This window comes from Ailuropoda melanoleuca, chromosome 11, assembly GCF_002007445.2.
Source record: "Ailuropoda melanoleuca isolate Jingjing chromosome 11, ASM200744v2, whole genome shotgun sequence".
In the NCBI taxonomy this organism is placed as follows: domain Eukaryota; kingdom Metazoa; phylum Chordata; class Mammalia; order Carnivora; family Ursidae; genus Ailuropoda; species Ailuropoda melanoleuca.
Window position 1 is genome coordinate 45,196,870 of NC_048228.1, and position 16,508 is coordinate 45,213,377.

The 16,508-nt window shown below is 40.0% G+C and overlaps 1 protein-coding gene and 1 non-coding gene across 6 annotated transcripts in view; one reads left to right on the forward strand and one right to left on the reverse strand.

Annotated features, from left to right (window-relative positions):
* Positions 1–16,508, reverse strand: part of ENOPH1 (enolase-phosphatase 1) — a 32,497-nt gene that overhangs the window by 12,783 nt on the left and 3,206 nt on the right. For 3 of the 5 annotated variants that reach the window (XM_019794544.2, XM_002912474.4, XM_034671627.1), the window contains exon 2: positions 127–228. The exons of the other annotated variants lie outside the window; for them this stretch is intronic. Coding sequence is in view for 1 of the 3 variants with exons in the window: in XM_002912474.4 (XP_002912520.1) it covers positions 127–228 (102 nt within the window). In the remaining 2 variants the exon portion in view is untranslated. The remainder of the gene's footprint in view (positions 1–126; positions 229–16,508) is intronic. 5 annotated transcript variants of the gene reach the window in all.
* TRNAK-CUU lies at positions 4,751–4,823 on the forward strand. The gene has a single exon. It is a non-coding gene; the product is annotated as a tRNA-Lys (tRNA).

The window sequence follows — 16,508 nt, forward strand, 5'->3', positions numbered from 1 at the left end:
ACGTCCATGCCCTGTGAATCCAGAGCGTTTTTTTTGCAGTATGTTCAGAGCACATCTGAGTCTCCAGGCATCCTCAATTCTCAGACACTTGGGAATGTGGAAGCAATGGGAGAGCAATGCCCCAACCTGTTTCCTCAAAAGACTGACATCCTGCTGGCACTCCTCTTCTTCCCAATGTGTCTGCAGATATTCTTTAACATTTTCTTTGATGTAAGGAAATAAAATGTCCTGGATAAACAAGTTAAAAAACAAACAAACAAGAATTAACTTTAGTCATTTGCATGAGATCAAGTTCTTCAACAGTCTCACCTTTGCTAACTGAAGCCAGTAAGCCACTGAAAACTACATGGAAAACATGAAAATTTCTGCTGTGGCTATAGGAGTGAAATAGAAACAAAGACCACGGAACAAACGAACTAGGTCAAGAGTCAGCCAACTATGGCCTGTGGGCCAAAGACAGTCTACCTCCTGTTTTTGTAAATGAAGATTTCTCTATTTTTGTTTTTTAAGCAAGCTCTAAGCCCACTGTGGGGCTTGAATTCACAACCCAGAGATCAAGAGTCACGTGCTCTACTAACTGAGCCAGCCAGGCACCCCTGTAAATGAAGTTTTACTGGAAACAGCCACACTCATTTGCTTACGGCGTCAGTGGCTACTCTGAGGCCACAATGGTAGAGTGGAGTACTTGTAACCAAGATCACATGGTCCACAAAGTCTAAACACTTCCTGTTCAGCCCTTTACAGGAAGAGTTGCTGACTCCTGAACTAGATGGCTAGACCACAGGTTCATGAAGGCAGAGATCCTTGCTCACAGCTGTATCGCTGATACACACATAGTACTTGGCTCTTGTACACAACTCAAATATATGCTGAAAGAGTGGTGTCCATACATGACAAATGCTTAAAAAAAAAACAAAACTGATCACCATGATTCTTTCTTGGTAATCAGACTCCCTACACAACTCCCTAGAAGGTAGTGATGGGCAAGACAATTCAAAGATAAATACCCTGTCAGTAATCCATACATTGGCAAGGTGATTTCTCTTAGGTCAAAATTTTTGTGTACTTACAACTGAGCATATGTACCTTTTCAAATCAAATGTGGCACATTCGATAATTTTTTTTTAGTGTCTACTAGTGGGGCATGGAAAAGGGAATTGAAAAGATAAATACATCAGGGGCGTCTGGGTGGCACAGCGGTTAAGCATCTGCCTTCGGCTCAGGGAGTGATCTCGGCATTATGGGATCGAGCCCCACATCAGGCTCCTCCACTATGAGCCTGCTTCTTCCTCTCCCACTCCCCCTGCTTGTGTTCCCTCTCTCGCTGGCTGTCTCTATATCTGTCGAATAAATAAATAAAATCTTAAAAAAAAAAAAAAAGAAAAGATAAATACATCAGAGTCCCTTTTCTCAATAAGCTTAAGAATCTAGTGGGGAGACAGGAGGATGGCAGCCAAACAAGACTTGCAACACGGTGCAGTGGGTCAGACAAGCCAAGCAAGAGCAGAAAGCTGTACAAATCCAGAGTGATGACTCTGCAACAGTCCTGGCAATTACCCGTCTAAAAAACCCAGAAAATTAATATATGCCAGGAGTATAGACCCCAAGTATACAACTCAGAGGAGCTCTTATATTTTAAGGAAAATTCTATAATCACGTTGAACTCAAGAAATCTATTTAGGGACGCCTGGGTGATTCAGTCAGTTAGGCATCTGCCTTCAGCTCAGGTTGTGATCCCAGGGTTTTGGGATGGAGTCCTGCATTGGGCTCCTTGCTCAGCGGGGAGCCTGCTTCTCCCTCCACCTGCTGCTCCCCTTCCTTGTGTTCTCTCTCTCTCTGACAAATAAATAAATAAAAACTTAAAAAAAGAAGTCTATTTAAACTCATTCACTCATTTATTTATTCAAGTATTTACTGACTGCCCTTTATAACTTCTGGTTATGAAATAAATAAGTCACAGGGATATAAAGTACAGCATAGGGAATACAGTCAAGAACACTGTAATAACTTTGTATGGTTAGGGACGGTAATTAAGCTTATTGCGGTCATCATCTCCTAATGTATATAAATGCCCAACCATTATGCTGCACACCTGAAACCTAATATTTAATACTGTGTGTCAACTAGATTTCAACAAAAAAAGATAAATAGTAGAGCTGAAGCATTTACCTCTCTTCATAATACGTTATTCAAATTTCACCTGCCCTAGTAAAAATAAAGAAGTTATTCAAATCTGCTTGTTCTCATGTGGCATTCCAGTAAGTAATGGATCATTCAGCAGATTCAAAAGCGTACAGTGTAATCAAGCAAACTGTTCGGCGTACCTGACAGAACAGCCTTGTTTAAGCACAATAAAAACTCATTCCTGATCTCAAAGAAGGAAAATGAAGAGCTGAGATTGACAGCTTGCTTTTTCTGCAAGAGATTCCTTTTACCATACTGATATACTTCCGCTTTTCTTTAAAGACTTGGTTTTCCCAAAGTGTCCTACATCATGCCCCTCCTTATCCTGCCTTTCACTTACTTATCTCTTCCCCACTCAGGCACTGTGGTAGGACTGCAAGCTGGCCTCCCCACTCTAGAATGCTTTGGAGAAGATAGGGAAAACCTGAAGGTTTTATGCACACACATCCAGTCTTTTCCTAGCCATGTACCACAGACAAACTCTACTACATGTGCACAAAGAAGAAAGTAAAAAAATGTTTATTGCAGTAGTGGGTGTAACAACAAAACCAATGGAAGCAACTAAATCTTCATCAGCTAGAGAACAGATATACTCAGGTATATTCCTTCATACTCTAAAACAACATACAGCAGTTAAAAATCAGTGTACTGAAATTATAAACATAAATATAAACTCTAACATATAAATGAAACTCTAACACAAAATGAGAGGTACTCAAGAGTCTGTTATATCTGTAATGTTTTAAGATCTGAAACAAAATTGTATAAATCTAATAAGCTTTGTGGTGGTGCATGGTCATTACATTAATCCTTATTCTTCCTTATTTAAAATGTTTTACAATTAAAAAACAAGTCAACTTTGATTGCTCATCCTCTACCTGCTTCTTTCTCACTTGGTCATTCTCCCCTAAGTTCTGTCTCCATTATTCCCCAGTTCTCACACAACTGGAAACATTCCTGGGGGAAACTATTGGTTAGATTCAGGGCCTCCCAGTAACTGAAAAGTTGAAGTACTCAAAAGGCATAAAAACAGATGCAGTGCTATACTACTTTGTGCGTCACAAAGCCCAATTTCCTAACCCAGCTTCACTGATCCCAAAAATAATTTATGAAGAGCCTGTGAATCCTGGGAGGCCAAGTCCTTAACCTCTGTCTTTTACTGCTGTGTTCAACTTATCCTCTCTAAGCCTCAGTTTTCTCATCTGCTAAACGGGAATAATACCAAGCAAGGTCATTGCAGTAATTAGATAGATAGATAGACCTTACCACTTATTATATTCTCCAGCACAAACATTTCAGCAGGCAAGGATCACCTTTGCCCAAAATTTAGTGATAAATAATAGCAGAGAAGTTCCCAGAGGATAAATCACAAGCACAATGAACTCACACATTCAACTTTTACTGAGGACCTGCTGAGTGCCAGATACTTCTGATAACAGTTATGAACCACAGCCTCTCTCCTCAGAGGACTCACAGAGGTAAAGGTGCAAGGTTTCAAACAATTTTGAACTTTTAGGAAAAGCTTTAAGAGTCAGAGATTACTTCAGAATTCCTGATCATCCAATTTGCCCCTTTCCTCTAGATATGAAACTCCCCCTCTGCACTGAGCAAACACACAAGCTAGGCAACGAAGGCAGTACTTAGTATATAACACGTGGAGTATCAAGACTCTGTGGGGTAGACGTATTAGCAGACTTCTACCATATAAAGGTACATGGGGCAAATACCTAAATTATGAAGACTTTATCCTATTCTTTCAACATACTTTTTGAGCAAGCTATTTTATAAAATAAATAAAATCCCTTCAAGTTGCTTATTTTTAAAAAGCCAGTAATTATATGAATGTTATGTGCTATGGTAAGAACGCTCTAAAAATAGACTTGGTAAACCTAGTGCTTATTGCCCAACACTGCCCACTGAACATTTTCGGGCTTTAAAAGTAATTCCAGAAATAACTGTGATGACAAATGTTTTAACTTCAGTCATAATCCATTTACGGGTAATTTCAGAATACTACAGTATGAAAAAAATGCTGCAATAAACCCAGGGTTCTATAAACGTGTGAAATATTTTTAGTCCACCAGGCACCTAAGGGACTGTTATGGTTTAGTAGTACACATAACAAAAGGCCATAGAACTAAATAAGAGTATTTGTCTTTCAGGGGACTAGACTAAGTTCCACTAAATGCTGGAGGGGATACTATGCAACTCCACGCAGCTCAATGGTAGCTTTCTGAAAGAGCTCCATTAAGGCTCCTTAAGGGATACAACAGCTCTGAACATCTAATTAAAGAAGTTGCCTCATTAATGTTTAGAAGTCCAAATATGGATCTGCTTTACGGTCAAGTGGTTGTTTTAATAAAAAGGTCATAGAATCAATAAGAATAAAAGAGTCGCTATAACGTTTACTCAAGTCTCCTTTGAGGAAAATGGATAATAAAAAGGTAATGGGTAATACTTAGAGTATAGCTATCTAAGAAACTATTTTAAAAGCCTTCCAATGAACCACACAGTACAACAAATGATTTAAAGTATTTGAGAACTTAAAACTTTTTCAGCCAGGGGTGCCTGGCTGGCTCAGTCGGTAGAGCATGCGACTCTTAATCTCAGGGTTGTGAGTTCAAGCCCCACACTAGGCGTGGAGCCTACTTAACACAAAAATAAAATAAGGAGCTCCTGGGTGGCTCAGTTGGTTAAGCGCCTGTCTTCGGTTGGGGTCATGATACCGGGGTCCTGGGCTTGGGCCCCACATCAGGCTCCCTGCTCAGTGGGGAGCCCGCTTCTCTCTCTGTCTCTGTCTGCTGCTTCCCATGCTCATGCTCTCTCTCTCTGGTAAATAAATAAATAAAATCTTTAAAAATAAAGTATTTAAATAAATAAATAAATAAAACTATTTCAGCCAGAAAATTAAACAACACAAAGGCAATATTGGTGGACTACTATTTTTCTATTAATCTCAGAAGATAAAAAGCAAAGGAAAATTAAGTGGCTTGCTGGGTCTTAGAAACAAATCACATTCTCTAAATAAGAAATAAAACAGGTTTCAAATTTACAGCATAATCCCATTCTGGGGAATATCTAATGCACAGAACAAAATTGAGGGGAACAGGGCCATTTATAAAGGTTTCTGGTTTCTTGTTTTTTGTTTTGTTTTGCTTTTTGGTTATCTATTTTCTTAAATGACAGCGTATAATCTCTTTTAATTGAGATATCATTGACATACATTAGTTTCAGGTGTACAACAGTGATTTGACAGATGCATATAATATTGTAGAATGATCACCATAATAAGCCTAGTTAACAACCAACACCACACAAATTTTTTCTTGTGATGAGAACTTCTAAGATCTACTTTCTTAGCAACCTTCAAATATTCAATAACAGTATCATTAACTAGTCACCATGCTGTACATTACATCCCAGAACTTACTTATTGTATAACTGGAAGTTTGTACCTGCTTAAACACTTCCAACGATGGAAATTTACTACTTCATGGCAGTGGTCCATCTGTTAGACAGCTTCAGCACTTGTGGGATTAAAATTTCTCCTAAATAGGGGCACCTGGGTGGCTGCTTCAGCGTCTGCCTTCAGCTCAGGTCATGATCCCAGGGTCCTGGGATAGAGCCCCGCATCGGGCTCCCAGCTCAGCGGGGAGTCTGCTTCTGCCTCTCCCTCAGCTCATGCTCTGTTTCTCTCTCTCAAATAAATAAAGAAAATCCTTAAAAAAAAAAAAAAGTTTTAAAATTGTTCTTTAAATATCCTTCCTGAAGACCATACTAGGAACTACCAAAAGTTTGGTGCTCTCACTGCTACATGGGGCACAGGAGCTCAGAGATTATAATTTTGGTGTCCCTATCTTCAATGGGGTAAGCAGGGATGTAACCATTCCCCCTTGAAAGCAGAAACCTTTATGAACATTAGATTTCATCATCTGAATAAACGCACTGCCAGGTAAGAAAAAAGTGTCTTCTAAATCCCACTGAGATTAAACTAATTAAAGAAAGATAAACTATAATCTAATTAATTGCAATGAATCATATCACACAAGGAAAGGTTATCGTTACAAGGGGCTAGCAGCTGGGATAAGGTTTAAAAAAGAGGCACAGGGACAGAGTATCAGTACCTCTGGAGTTTCCAAGAAGGAAACCTGATTGGCCTGAAGTCCAAGCCCCTAGCAGTGGAAGGGAAAGGAAAGAAACTGATAATTTTTTATATTTTTTTAGAGAGAGAGAGAGAGAGAAGAAGGAGGGGCAGAGAGATGGGGAAAGAATCTTAAACAGGTTCCATGCCCAGCTCGGAGCCCAATGCGGGGCTCGAGTTCATAACCTGAGATCATGACCTGAGCTGAAATCAAGAGTCAGAGGCTAAACCGACTGAGCCATCCGGGTGTCCTGACAATTACCTTTTTGCATCCACCTGCCATTCCTGCAAAGTGACCCCTCTGAACACATGAAGAAACTGAGGTTCTAAAAGGTTTCATTGCTGATACAATGTAAAGGCAAGACTCAAATCTAGCCTATCGAATCCCAATGGCTAGGCCCATCCAGCTCTGTAGATGGATGACTTTGGGGAGCACTATTCACTGGGATCGCCGAACTCCCCAATCCTGATAGTCTCTACAGAAATTTCTAATAAAGATTTGGTTTCTTAGTACAAAATATATTTGTACTAAGAAAATGAGAGATTTCAGTTCACCTGGCAGTTCTGTAACATTTCTAATAAATAGTAGTAATAATACAATAATACAAGCAATAAAACAAATAATACAAGTAGTAATAGTGGAAGTAACTGCCAACATTTACTGAGCCCTTACTATTCCAGGCCCATCTCTATCTATAGTCAACCTTTAGTGACTTCATCTAATCTCAAGATTTTAAATACCATCTACGGCTGATGACTCTCAAAACCCATAGCTTTGGCATGGACCTTCTCCCTGAACTACCTAGCACTCCAAATTTATTCAATGAATCGATTAATGAATGGTCTTAATGATCTCATTTCAATTCTCATAATAACCTTATGAAACAGATGCTATTATTCCATTTTACACAAGCACATAAAGGTTAAGTACAAATTAATAGACTATGGTAACAGTTTATCAATCAGATCTTTTTTTTATTTTAAGTTTGAAGAGCCAGATCCCAGAGCTTAATCATCCTGGTTGCAGGGATCTCATGAGCTTAACCGAACCTGTAATGACTTAGACCTACACGAGGCCCAGCCCAGGAGTCAGCCAGCCTCTTGGAGCATAGCATGTGAACTGCCAAACACTGGCCTGACCATGGCTCCTCTCCAAAGTCCCATCCAGGTCCCACTGCTGTGATTACCACTAGTGTCCAAACTACATGTCTTAGTCTCTCTTTACTCAGGGAAGGGTGTCAGCTCCACACTTTTTAGACTTAAGAAAAGGAACTTGTTAGAAGATCATATAATGAATCATTGAAAAGAATATCAAGTTAATGAACCCCTCATGTACACACTCAGAGGACAAAGAACCCTTTTCGGTATTAAAGACTTGTGTCTTTGGAAAGAAATCTGTGTTTCTGAAATGGAATCCCCTGGGAAGAGGTCCCGGGAGGCCCCATGAGGGCCTCTGAGGACAGGGCTATTGACTATCCACGCATTCTTTAGAAGGGTGATGGAGAACCGGGTACAACAGGCTCACAAGGAGTTGGCTTCTCCCCTCTCTGACTCCTATCTCCACCAAAACCAGTTTTGAAAATTAAATGAGTTAATAAATATGAAAATCAAAAGTATTACACAAAAATAAACTTTCACTATGAAAAGAATGCCTTTTTTCCTTCAGTGAAGGGGGAACAACGGGGTAGGCAATAAGAATGGAAAATTTTAAGAATCATCAGACAAGGAAGGACTTCTCAGAGCTCAATACAGAATGTCCTTAAAAAGTTTATCTGAGCAAAAAAAAAAAACCAAAAAGCAAACAAAAAAACCCCCAAGTTTATCTGAGCTAGATAGAGGCCTACCTACATATATTTAAAAAGTGAGGGCTATATATTATAACTGGTGCCTTTTGGGGAGTAGGTTGGACTACATTTCTTTCAATAATCTTAATTATTGCATGCATAGGAAAAAGTCAGAAGGAATATTCACCAAATTCTTAATGGTCATCTCTGGGTGGCAGGAGCAAAAGGAGACATTCACTCTCTATATTATATTCTTCTGTAATGTTTCCAATTTATAACAGGCATGAATTATTTTGAGGAAAAATCTTAGGAAAAAAAAACTTTCCTCTGTCCACAAAATAACACATACAAATTTCCACAGCGTGATATATTTAGCTTTTTAACTTAATTTTAATTGTTAATAAAATTTCTATCTTTCATGATTTTTTTTTTTTAAAGATTTCATTTATTTATTCCACAGAGATAGAGACAGCCAGCGAGAGAGGGAACACAAGCAGGGGGAGTGGGAGAGGAAGAAGCAGGCTCCCAGCAGAGGAGCCCGATGTGGGGCTCGATCCCACAACACCAGGATCACGCCCTGAGCCGAAGGCAGACGCTTAATCGCCGTGCCACCCAGGCGCCCCTCATGATTTTTTTAAAGTAAACTCTACCCCCAACTTGGGGCTCAAACTCACAACCCCGAGATCAACAGTCGCACACTCCTCCAACTGAGCCAGCCAAGGCACCCTTCTTCCGTAGTTTTTAATGTCCATTTTTAGCCGATTTCTTCCTTTGGACTTCTAGGTTTTAGAAATGTTGGCTCAATGAAAATTCTAATGTCACTCTGGAAACACTTCAGCTAAGTTGCATGCTGTTTAAATAAGATAAAGTAGCACCTTGAGGAAATTTGAAATAGCAAGGATAGCAGAGGCTAGGAGAAACCTAATCCCAACCCTGCCCATGCCTATTCTGGAATGCATCATACCACCATCACCAAGCATTGGCTGAATGCCTTATACACCTTATGTGGTTCTGAATTTCTATGTTTCACATTGTGTTGGGTCCCAATCAATTCATATGTACAGGTTAAGCTATATACTTATAGGCCATTACCCTAATAACCTACCAGGCTTTCCATCTTATAAGGAAATTACATAGTTGCTATTAAAATTTTAAAAAGGGGTGCCTGGGTGGTGCAGTTGGCTAAGCATCTGCCTTCAGCTTAGCTTATGATCTCAGAGCCCTGGGATGGAGTCCCGTGTCAGGCTCGGGGAGCCTGCTTCTCCCTCTCCCTTTCCTTCTCCCTCTTTCCCTCTGTGCCCCCCACCACCCCCACTCATGCACACGCACGCTCTCTCTCAAATACATAAATAAAGTATTTAAAAATAAATACATAAATAGGGGCACCTAGGTGGCTCAATTGGTTAAGCATCTGCCTTTGGCTCAGGTCATGATCCCAGGGACCTGGGACAGAGTCCCCAGGTCAGGCTCCCTGCTCAGCAGGGAGCCTGTTTCTCCCTCTCCTTCTCCCTCTTCCCTCTCCCCAGTCATGCGCTCTCTCTCTCCCCCTCTCAAATAAAGTCTTTAAAAAATAAATAAAAATAAATAAAATTTTTAAAAAAGGTTTCAATCTCTGTCCACAAGGAGCTCTCACCAATGCTGAGAGACAGGACACAAATACAACCCCAAAGGCAGCATGTGCGCAGTGGCAAACGCACGACCCTGCAAAAAGGGGAGAAGACTCGAAAATTCCTGCTTAAACGAAGCCCTCTGAGAGCAGAAGCAAGTCTTACCTCTCTATGCTCACAGCCTAGCCCAATGAATATTTTTTATGTTAATGAGTACATGGAACCAACCTGTACTTGGAGGGAAAAAAAGTATTACACTCCAAGCTGGAGATACAGTGGCGACATGAAGGAGCATGACCGGACGGACATGTTCAGCTATAAGAAGTGCAACGGAATAGAGGGACAGGCAATTGGAAAAACCTGTTCACTGAAGTTCATGAGTTGAAACATTATCTTAGCCCACAGAAAAACCACAAAGGAGTTCCACCGTGCAAAGACAACCTACTTATGGACCTGTCCTCCTTACCAGGTTCCATGAGGGTGATGGCTGGGTCTTAGGGATCTTGGATCCCTAGCAGAGCCTGGCACATGATAAGTATTCAAATAAATGTGACAGAAGGGAAGGAAAGATCATGCAAGTGCTGTGACACAAAAGGTTCTAGAATAAGAGACCAGAAGTTCCGGCCAGCGGGGCTTTCCATCCACTTGATATACTCAGACCCAATACAGTCATTCTTCAAAGGCTCTTCCCTTTGCTTCTGCTTGAATCAACAAAAATCCTCTCACATACCACCATGGGTCTATCTCCTTTGGGAAACAGTATTTAGCAATGGGGAAGGCTTGGGGGAATGTGAAGCAAACCACCAACAGCTACTTATCAAGACAGTCCTGCCATTCCAGTGCTTCCACAGATTCTTTTGAGATCAGGCACGTTCTGGGCCTCATTCTTAGTGTATTTTTGACTAGGGTCATAAGCAGCAGAGGTGCAAGTAATTGTAGTGGGAAAAAATGTGGAGCAGGTGGGTCTCAATAAATGTTAGTTCCCCCTTTTCCTTACTGACTCTTCACAAGTGCTTCCTGTATTAGTCTGGTACTTGCATTATAATCAGTGTTTCTAAAGAGCTTTATAATTTTCGAAGGCTTCTGCATTCTACTTCATTCAGTCTTCATCACCACCTTACAAGCACAACAGATTCTATAACCTCATCCTTGCGGGTGAAAAAGACTAATAATCTCACAGAGTGAATGAAGGCCGGGAACATGACTCAAATGCAGTTACTGGTGTCAATAATCAACAGCACAGGTAGAAGGAAGGTTCTAGTTTGCTGTCCCTTGAGGGTTGTCTTCTAGCAGTTTCCTATTGAGGGCAGAATAGGCATCGTATACCTCTCAGTGCTGAAAACATTAGAAGCAATACTTATCAGATGGATATTTAATCGAAGTTGGGATATACTATCAGACAACACAAGCTCTCTTCCTAGAAAGACCATAAAATTAACATAGCAGTTTTCATGAGAAAGAAATGTCAACTTCAACATTTCTCAATTATTATCCTCTAAAATACACTGCTGAACTATAAAAGAACATAAAAGAGTAAATTACAACCATCGTTAAACAATCAAGAATACATTATCCATTTCTAAAAGTGTTTTAACATAAAATACATCTCAAAAAAATTATTAAACAAACACCAGAAGAGCATATAAGCAGGATTATGTTTTTAAAGAGAATCAAGGGGCATCTGGCTGGCTGGGTCCGTGGAGTGTGTGAATCTTGATCTTGGGGTTGTGAGTTCAAGCCCCACACTAGGTGCAGAGCTTGCTTAAAAATAAAATCTTTAAAGACAGGCACCTGGGCCAGGGTGGCTCAGTCAGTTAAACGTCTGACTGTTGGTCTCAGCTCAGGTCATGATCTCATGGGTGGTGAGATCAAGCCCTGCGTTGGGCTCCATGTTGGGAAAGGAGCCCACTTAAAAACTTTTTTAATTAATTAATTCTTTAAGAATAAATAAATAAAATTAAAATATTTATCATTTTGATTTTCAATTAAATGGGTATCTGCTATTTCAAATAAACATTATTGACAGGATCAAGGATTTGTCTAAATCTTATTTTCTAATGTAGAAAGTTTGAGATCTTTTCTCTCCCTCAGTCTAATTCAAAACCTTGCCAAATACCTCATTCTCTAAAACTCCAGCCCCTAAACACTGCCCTTACCAACCTCCATACCAGCACAATCCTTAAACACCAACACAATTTAAAAAGAAAAATCTGTCAAATCTTAAAGAAAATATTATAGATTGCATCCAACACTATTAATGATAAATTTCAAAACAAAAGTGGAGCCATTACAAATTCTAATTCCTATGTACCCTAGAACATACAAAGGCATCTATTAGAAATGTTCATGTTCATCAAGTAGGTAGAGGGGAAAATTTCCCCACTCTCAGATATCCATATCCTAAACTTACTTTATATGGCAAAAGTACTATAGGCATGATTAAATTAAGAATCAAGATGGGAAGACTATCCTTGGATTATGTGGTTGGGCCGTATACAATCACGAGGGTCCTTAAAGGTAAAAGGAAGTAGGAAACTCAAAGTCAGAGAGTGAGACACTGGTATGAAGATGCTATGCTGCTGCCTCTGAAGACAGATAAAGGCCCACAAACCAGGAAATGTGGGCAGCCTTTAGAAAGTGGGAATGGAAGGGAAATTTTTCTAGAATTTTCAGAAGGGACACAACCCCTCCAACACCTTGATTTTAACTCCATGAGATCCATTTCAGAGTTGACTGTCCAGAAGTGTAACATGATAAATCTATACTGTCTTAAACCACTAAGTTTGTGGTAACTTTGTTACAGCAACCAGGAGAAACAGGTTTAGCAAAGCACTGTTTACCTGCCCATCTGCCAGGATACTAGCCCAAAAGCTTCTTACGCAGGTCTCTGCTGTACATACACATTCAATTAAATAAACATTTAAGTGTACTATCCAGTTGGTCCTATGTGTAACTCCTTGCTAACATTCTATTTGTCCTTTAAGAACAAATGGTGCTTTTGCTTTCTTTACACTTCAGTTCTGGAAGACGATTTGCTAAAGCTGGGAAGTGGCCATTTGCATAATGCTTTGCTGTCTACCAGGCTTACTACATTACCTGTTCTCTTGTATACAGCCTTACTGATCCATAACCAATTTACTTAACCTTTGAGAGGTGGTGCTTCTGTTAACGCTGACAGACTTCCTCTAACTCATCTATACTCTCTTGCTTGGTCTACTTTATCATATCAAATGAGCCATTAGAAAAGAGCAGTGCTAACAGGCCTACACATAGGTACAACTAACAGATCTGTATGAAGCCTCAATACTTAAAAAGTGTGGTATACAGAGCAGCAGCAGTAGCACCAGAGCACCTGTGAAAAATTCATCAAGTCCCATTCCAGGTCTTCTGAATCAGAAATAACATTTTATCAAGATCCCTGCATGATTTGTATACATAGTCAAGTCTGAGAAGCACAGACATAAAGAGCCTTTGGCTAGGGGACCCACCATGTCCCCACTTAATATATTTTAGGGATAAAAATCCCAATCAGATTCATATTTTCAGTGAACGAGATCTTCTTAATTATAACCAAGATTTTATTCTCAAGCACAAGGTTTTCCTAAGGCATAAATGAAAAACATGTCCCCTGCCCACTATTCCCTAACAAGATTTACTGGGATGGTAGATGAAATATTGATGTAAACATATTCATTCATTTTACAAGTTTTTTTTAAGGGCTAAGCACCCATTAAATGTCCACAGTGGCCTTCTGAGGTAGACAGCTCCACAATACAGCTGAGAAAATATGTACCTAGACTCAGAGACATTAACTAACTTGCCATAAAACACAGAGAGGAGCCAGAATGCCAACCCAGACCTGTAAGGTGTCCAAGCCCACACGTATAACTACTACCCTATACTGTCAATTCTCATTACTTACAGATTCCGTACTCGCAAATTCTCCTACTCACTAAAATTTACTTGTAACCCCCAAATCAATACTCGCTGCACTTTCCTGATCATTCAAAATTAAGTACATGTGCACAGTGGCAAAAATCTGTAAACACTTGATTGTACACATTCCTAGCACAAAGTGACAATTTACCTCATTTCACCTCTCGTAGTTTAAACAAGCATCCTTTTCAGAGTCTGTTTAGTGCCATATTTTTTGCATTTTGTACCTTCTGCTGATTTTGCAGTTCAAAATGGCCCCCAAGCAAAATGCTGAAGTACTGCCTAGTGTTCCTGAGCACAGTAAATTGTGATGGGCCTTCGGGAGAAAATACGTGTGTTTAGAAAGGCTTCATTAAAGCAGGAGTTGGCTGTGAGTTCAATGCTAACCCATCAACAATATACATTAAATAAGGGAAACAGACACACACATAAGACAAGGTCACATACTAGTCAGTTCACAGAAATGTTGTGACCAGAGGCTCACAAGAACCTAGCCTTGTATTTTCTTTAGGGGCAATGAGTCATTATTTGCTAATACAAGGTTCTCAGTGACTCTGGAGAACATAACTACCTCAACTGTTGTTGCATGTACATGTTACATGTACATGTCAACAGATAACAACAGGAAAGCCACCAAATTAAAGAGTATTTTCAGAAACAAGAGGATAATTTTCTCCAAATCCAGAAACATTGGTTGAAGGTTCCTGACAGGATAACCGCAGAGACCAGTGACGGTGTTATTTCACAGGCTAACAGACTAAAAACACCATAATAATACAATGTACAAAGTCAGAAAATGAATACTACAACACACAGACAAAATTCGAGTGGTGGCTCCATGGGGCATGCAAGATGATTCAAAGGGGTAAGGGAAGAGAGTATAACAACATTTGTTCACTTTTATTATTTTAATCTCATCTTCAAATTCCAATGTAACATAATAGTACGTACACACAATTTATAAATTCTTTTTTTTTAAGATTTATTTATTTATATGAGAGAGAGAGAGAGGGCAAGAAGAGGGGCAGGGGGAAAGAATCCCAAGCTGACTCCCTGCTGAGCTCAGAGACTGATGCGGGGCTTGATCCCACAACCCTGACATCATGACCTGAGCCAAATCAAGAGTAAGACACTCAACTGACTGAACCCCCCAGGTGCCCCCACAACTGATAAACTCTACTGGCCGTGCCTGCTCCAATTCTGCTGATGGTGTACATGACCAAAAAGTGTTGGGAGAGCAGCACTGGAAAGGATCAGAATCAGCACGTGAAAAGAAAACCAAATCCACAAGCATGTGTCCTGCAGTGAGGGACAAGGCTGAAGGCTGAGGATTCAGATGCATGGGGAACATCTAAGGAAAGCTGGGCTCTAGTGCTGCTCTGCTCCCAACAAGTTGTGATGACCTCACACAGGACCTCCCTCTGGGCATCAATTCATGAGAAATTAATTAGCTGGTTGCAAAATTCACTACATGATCCTAGCTAGGAGCCCCTCCTGTCCTAGAAATTTGACAATTCTATGACTCAGAGAATATAAGATATAACAGCAGGAAAATAAAACCATTGTTTTTGGGGCGCCTGGGTGGCTTAGTCATTGGATGTCTGCCTTAGGCTCACGTCATGATCCCAGCGTTCTGGGATCGAGCCCCGCATCGGGCTCCCTACTCAGTGGGAGGCCTGCTTCTCCTTCTCCCACTCCCCCTGCTTGTGTTCCCTCTCTTACTGCCTCTCTGTCGAATAAATAAAAAAATCTTTTTAAAAATAAATAAGTAAATAAATAAATAAATCCATTGTTTTTTTGTTGTCTGACCCAGAAGGGCTGAGGCATGCTGTGATAGAGCAGCAGGCCGTCCAGAGAACACCACTTCCTGGACTGAGAAGATTCTAGAGAATCCCATGAGATATCCCAGACTGTGTTACACAGTTAAGGTGCATCATAAACACATTTAACTGTAAATGCTCAGACCAAAAAAAAAGGAGGAAAGGAAAAAATAACCATAGTAAGTGCTGGCAATCTGTGTGTTATTCCACTCAATGGGATGTTCTGTTCCCCAAAGGAATAGTCTCAGTTCCCCCAGTGTCTCTTACAGTGTGAGGGCTCAGTATGAGGCTAATGTTTGATACAACATATTTTTCATTTATGTCACCAAATCCCAAACCAACTACTTCCTCTATGTTCAGGGATATGTTTCCACCCTAAAGGAAAGATGAATGCATGACTTACTGAAAAATGGAAATCAGGCTCCAAAGAGGAATGACTTCCTATGGGTCTTTTTCAAGGGCAATTTTTGACAATACTCAATTTTCACAGTATACACTGACTATAGAACCAAATCTCCAAACAGAGACTCAATTATAGTTATTGTGGTTCAAGGGTTCTCTCCTAAACCTATCACCAAGAGGCAGTATAAACCGAAATTTGTTACCATATCCTTTTACGGTACTTAGTGTTGATTAAAGTGCTCTCATATCAACTGTGTCATTTAACATATACAGAAACCAAGCAAAGACATGGAACAAGCACTGTGGTTTCCACTTTAGAGGTCAAGTGCAATCATGTAAAGAGAAGAGTTTTTGAGTCAGATAATTTGGGTTCAAATTCCAGGCATACTGTTCAATTGTTAAGAATCTTAGTTTCCTATGAGTAAAATGTGGACAGTGCACACACCTCAGAGTTTTTGAGGATGAGTCAAGTATACAAGTCACATATATATAGTACTCGATGTTTGTTTCCGCAGGAAGTAGGGCTATATGTTCCACATACCTAACGTGACTAATAAACTCCAAAGTAGAACAAACACCTCCCAATTCCCACCTCCACGCTCAGAGATTCAAGGATATGATTTAGTACCTCTTT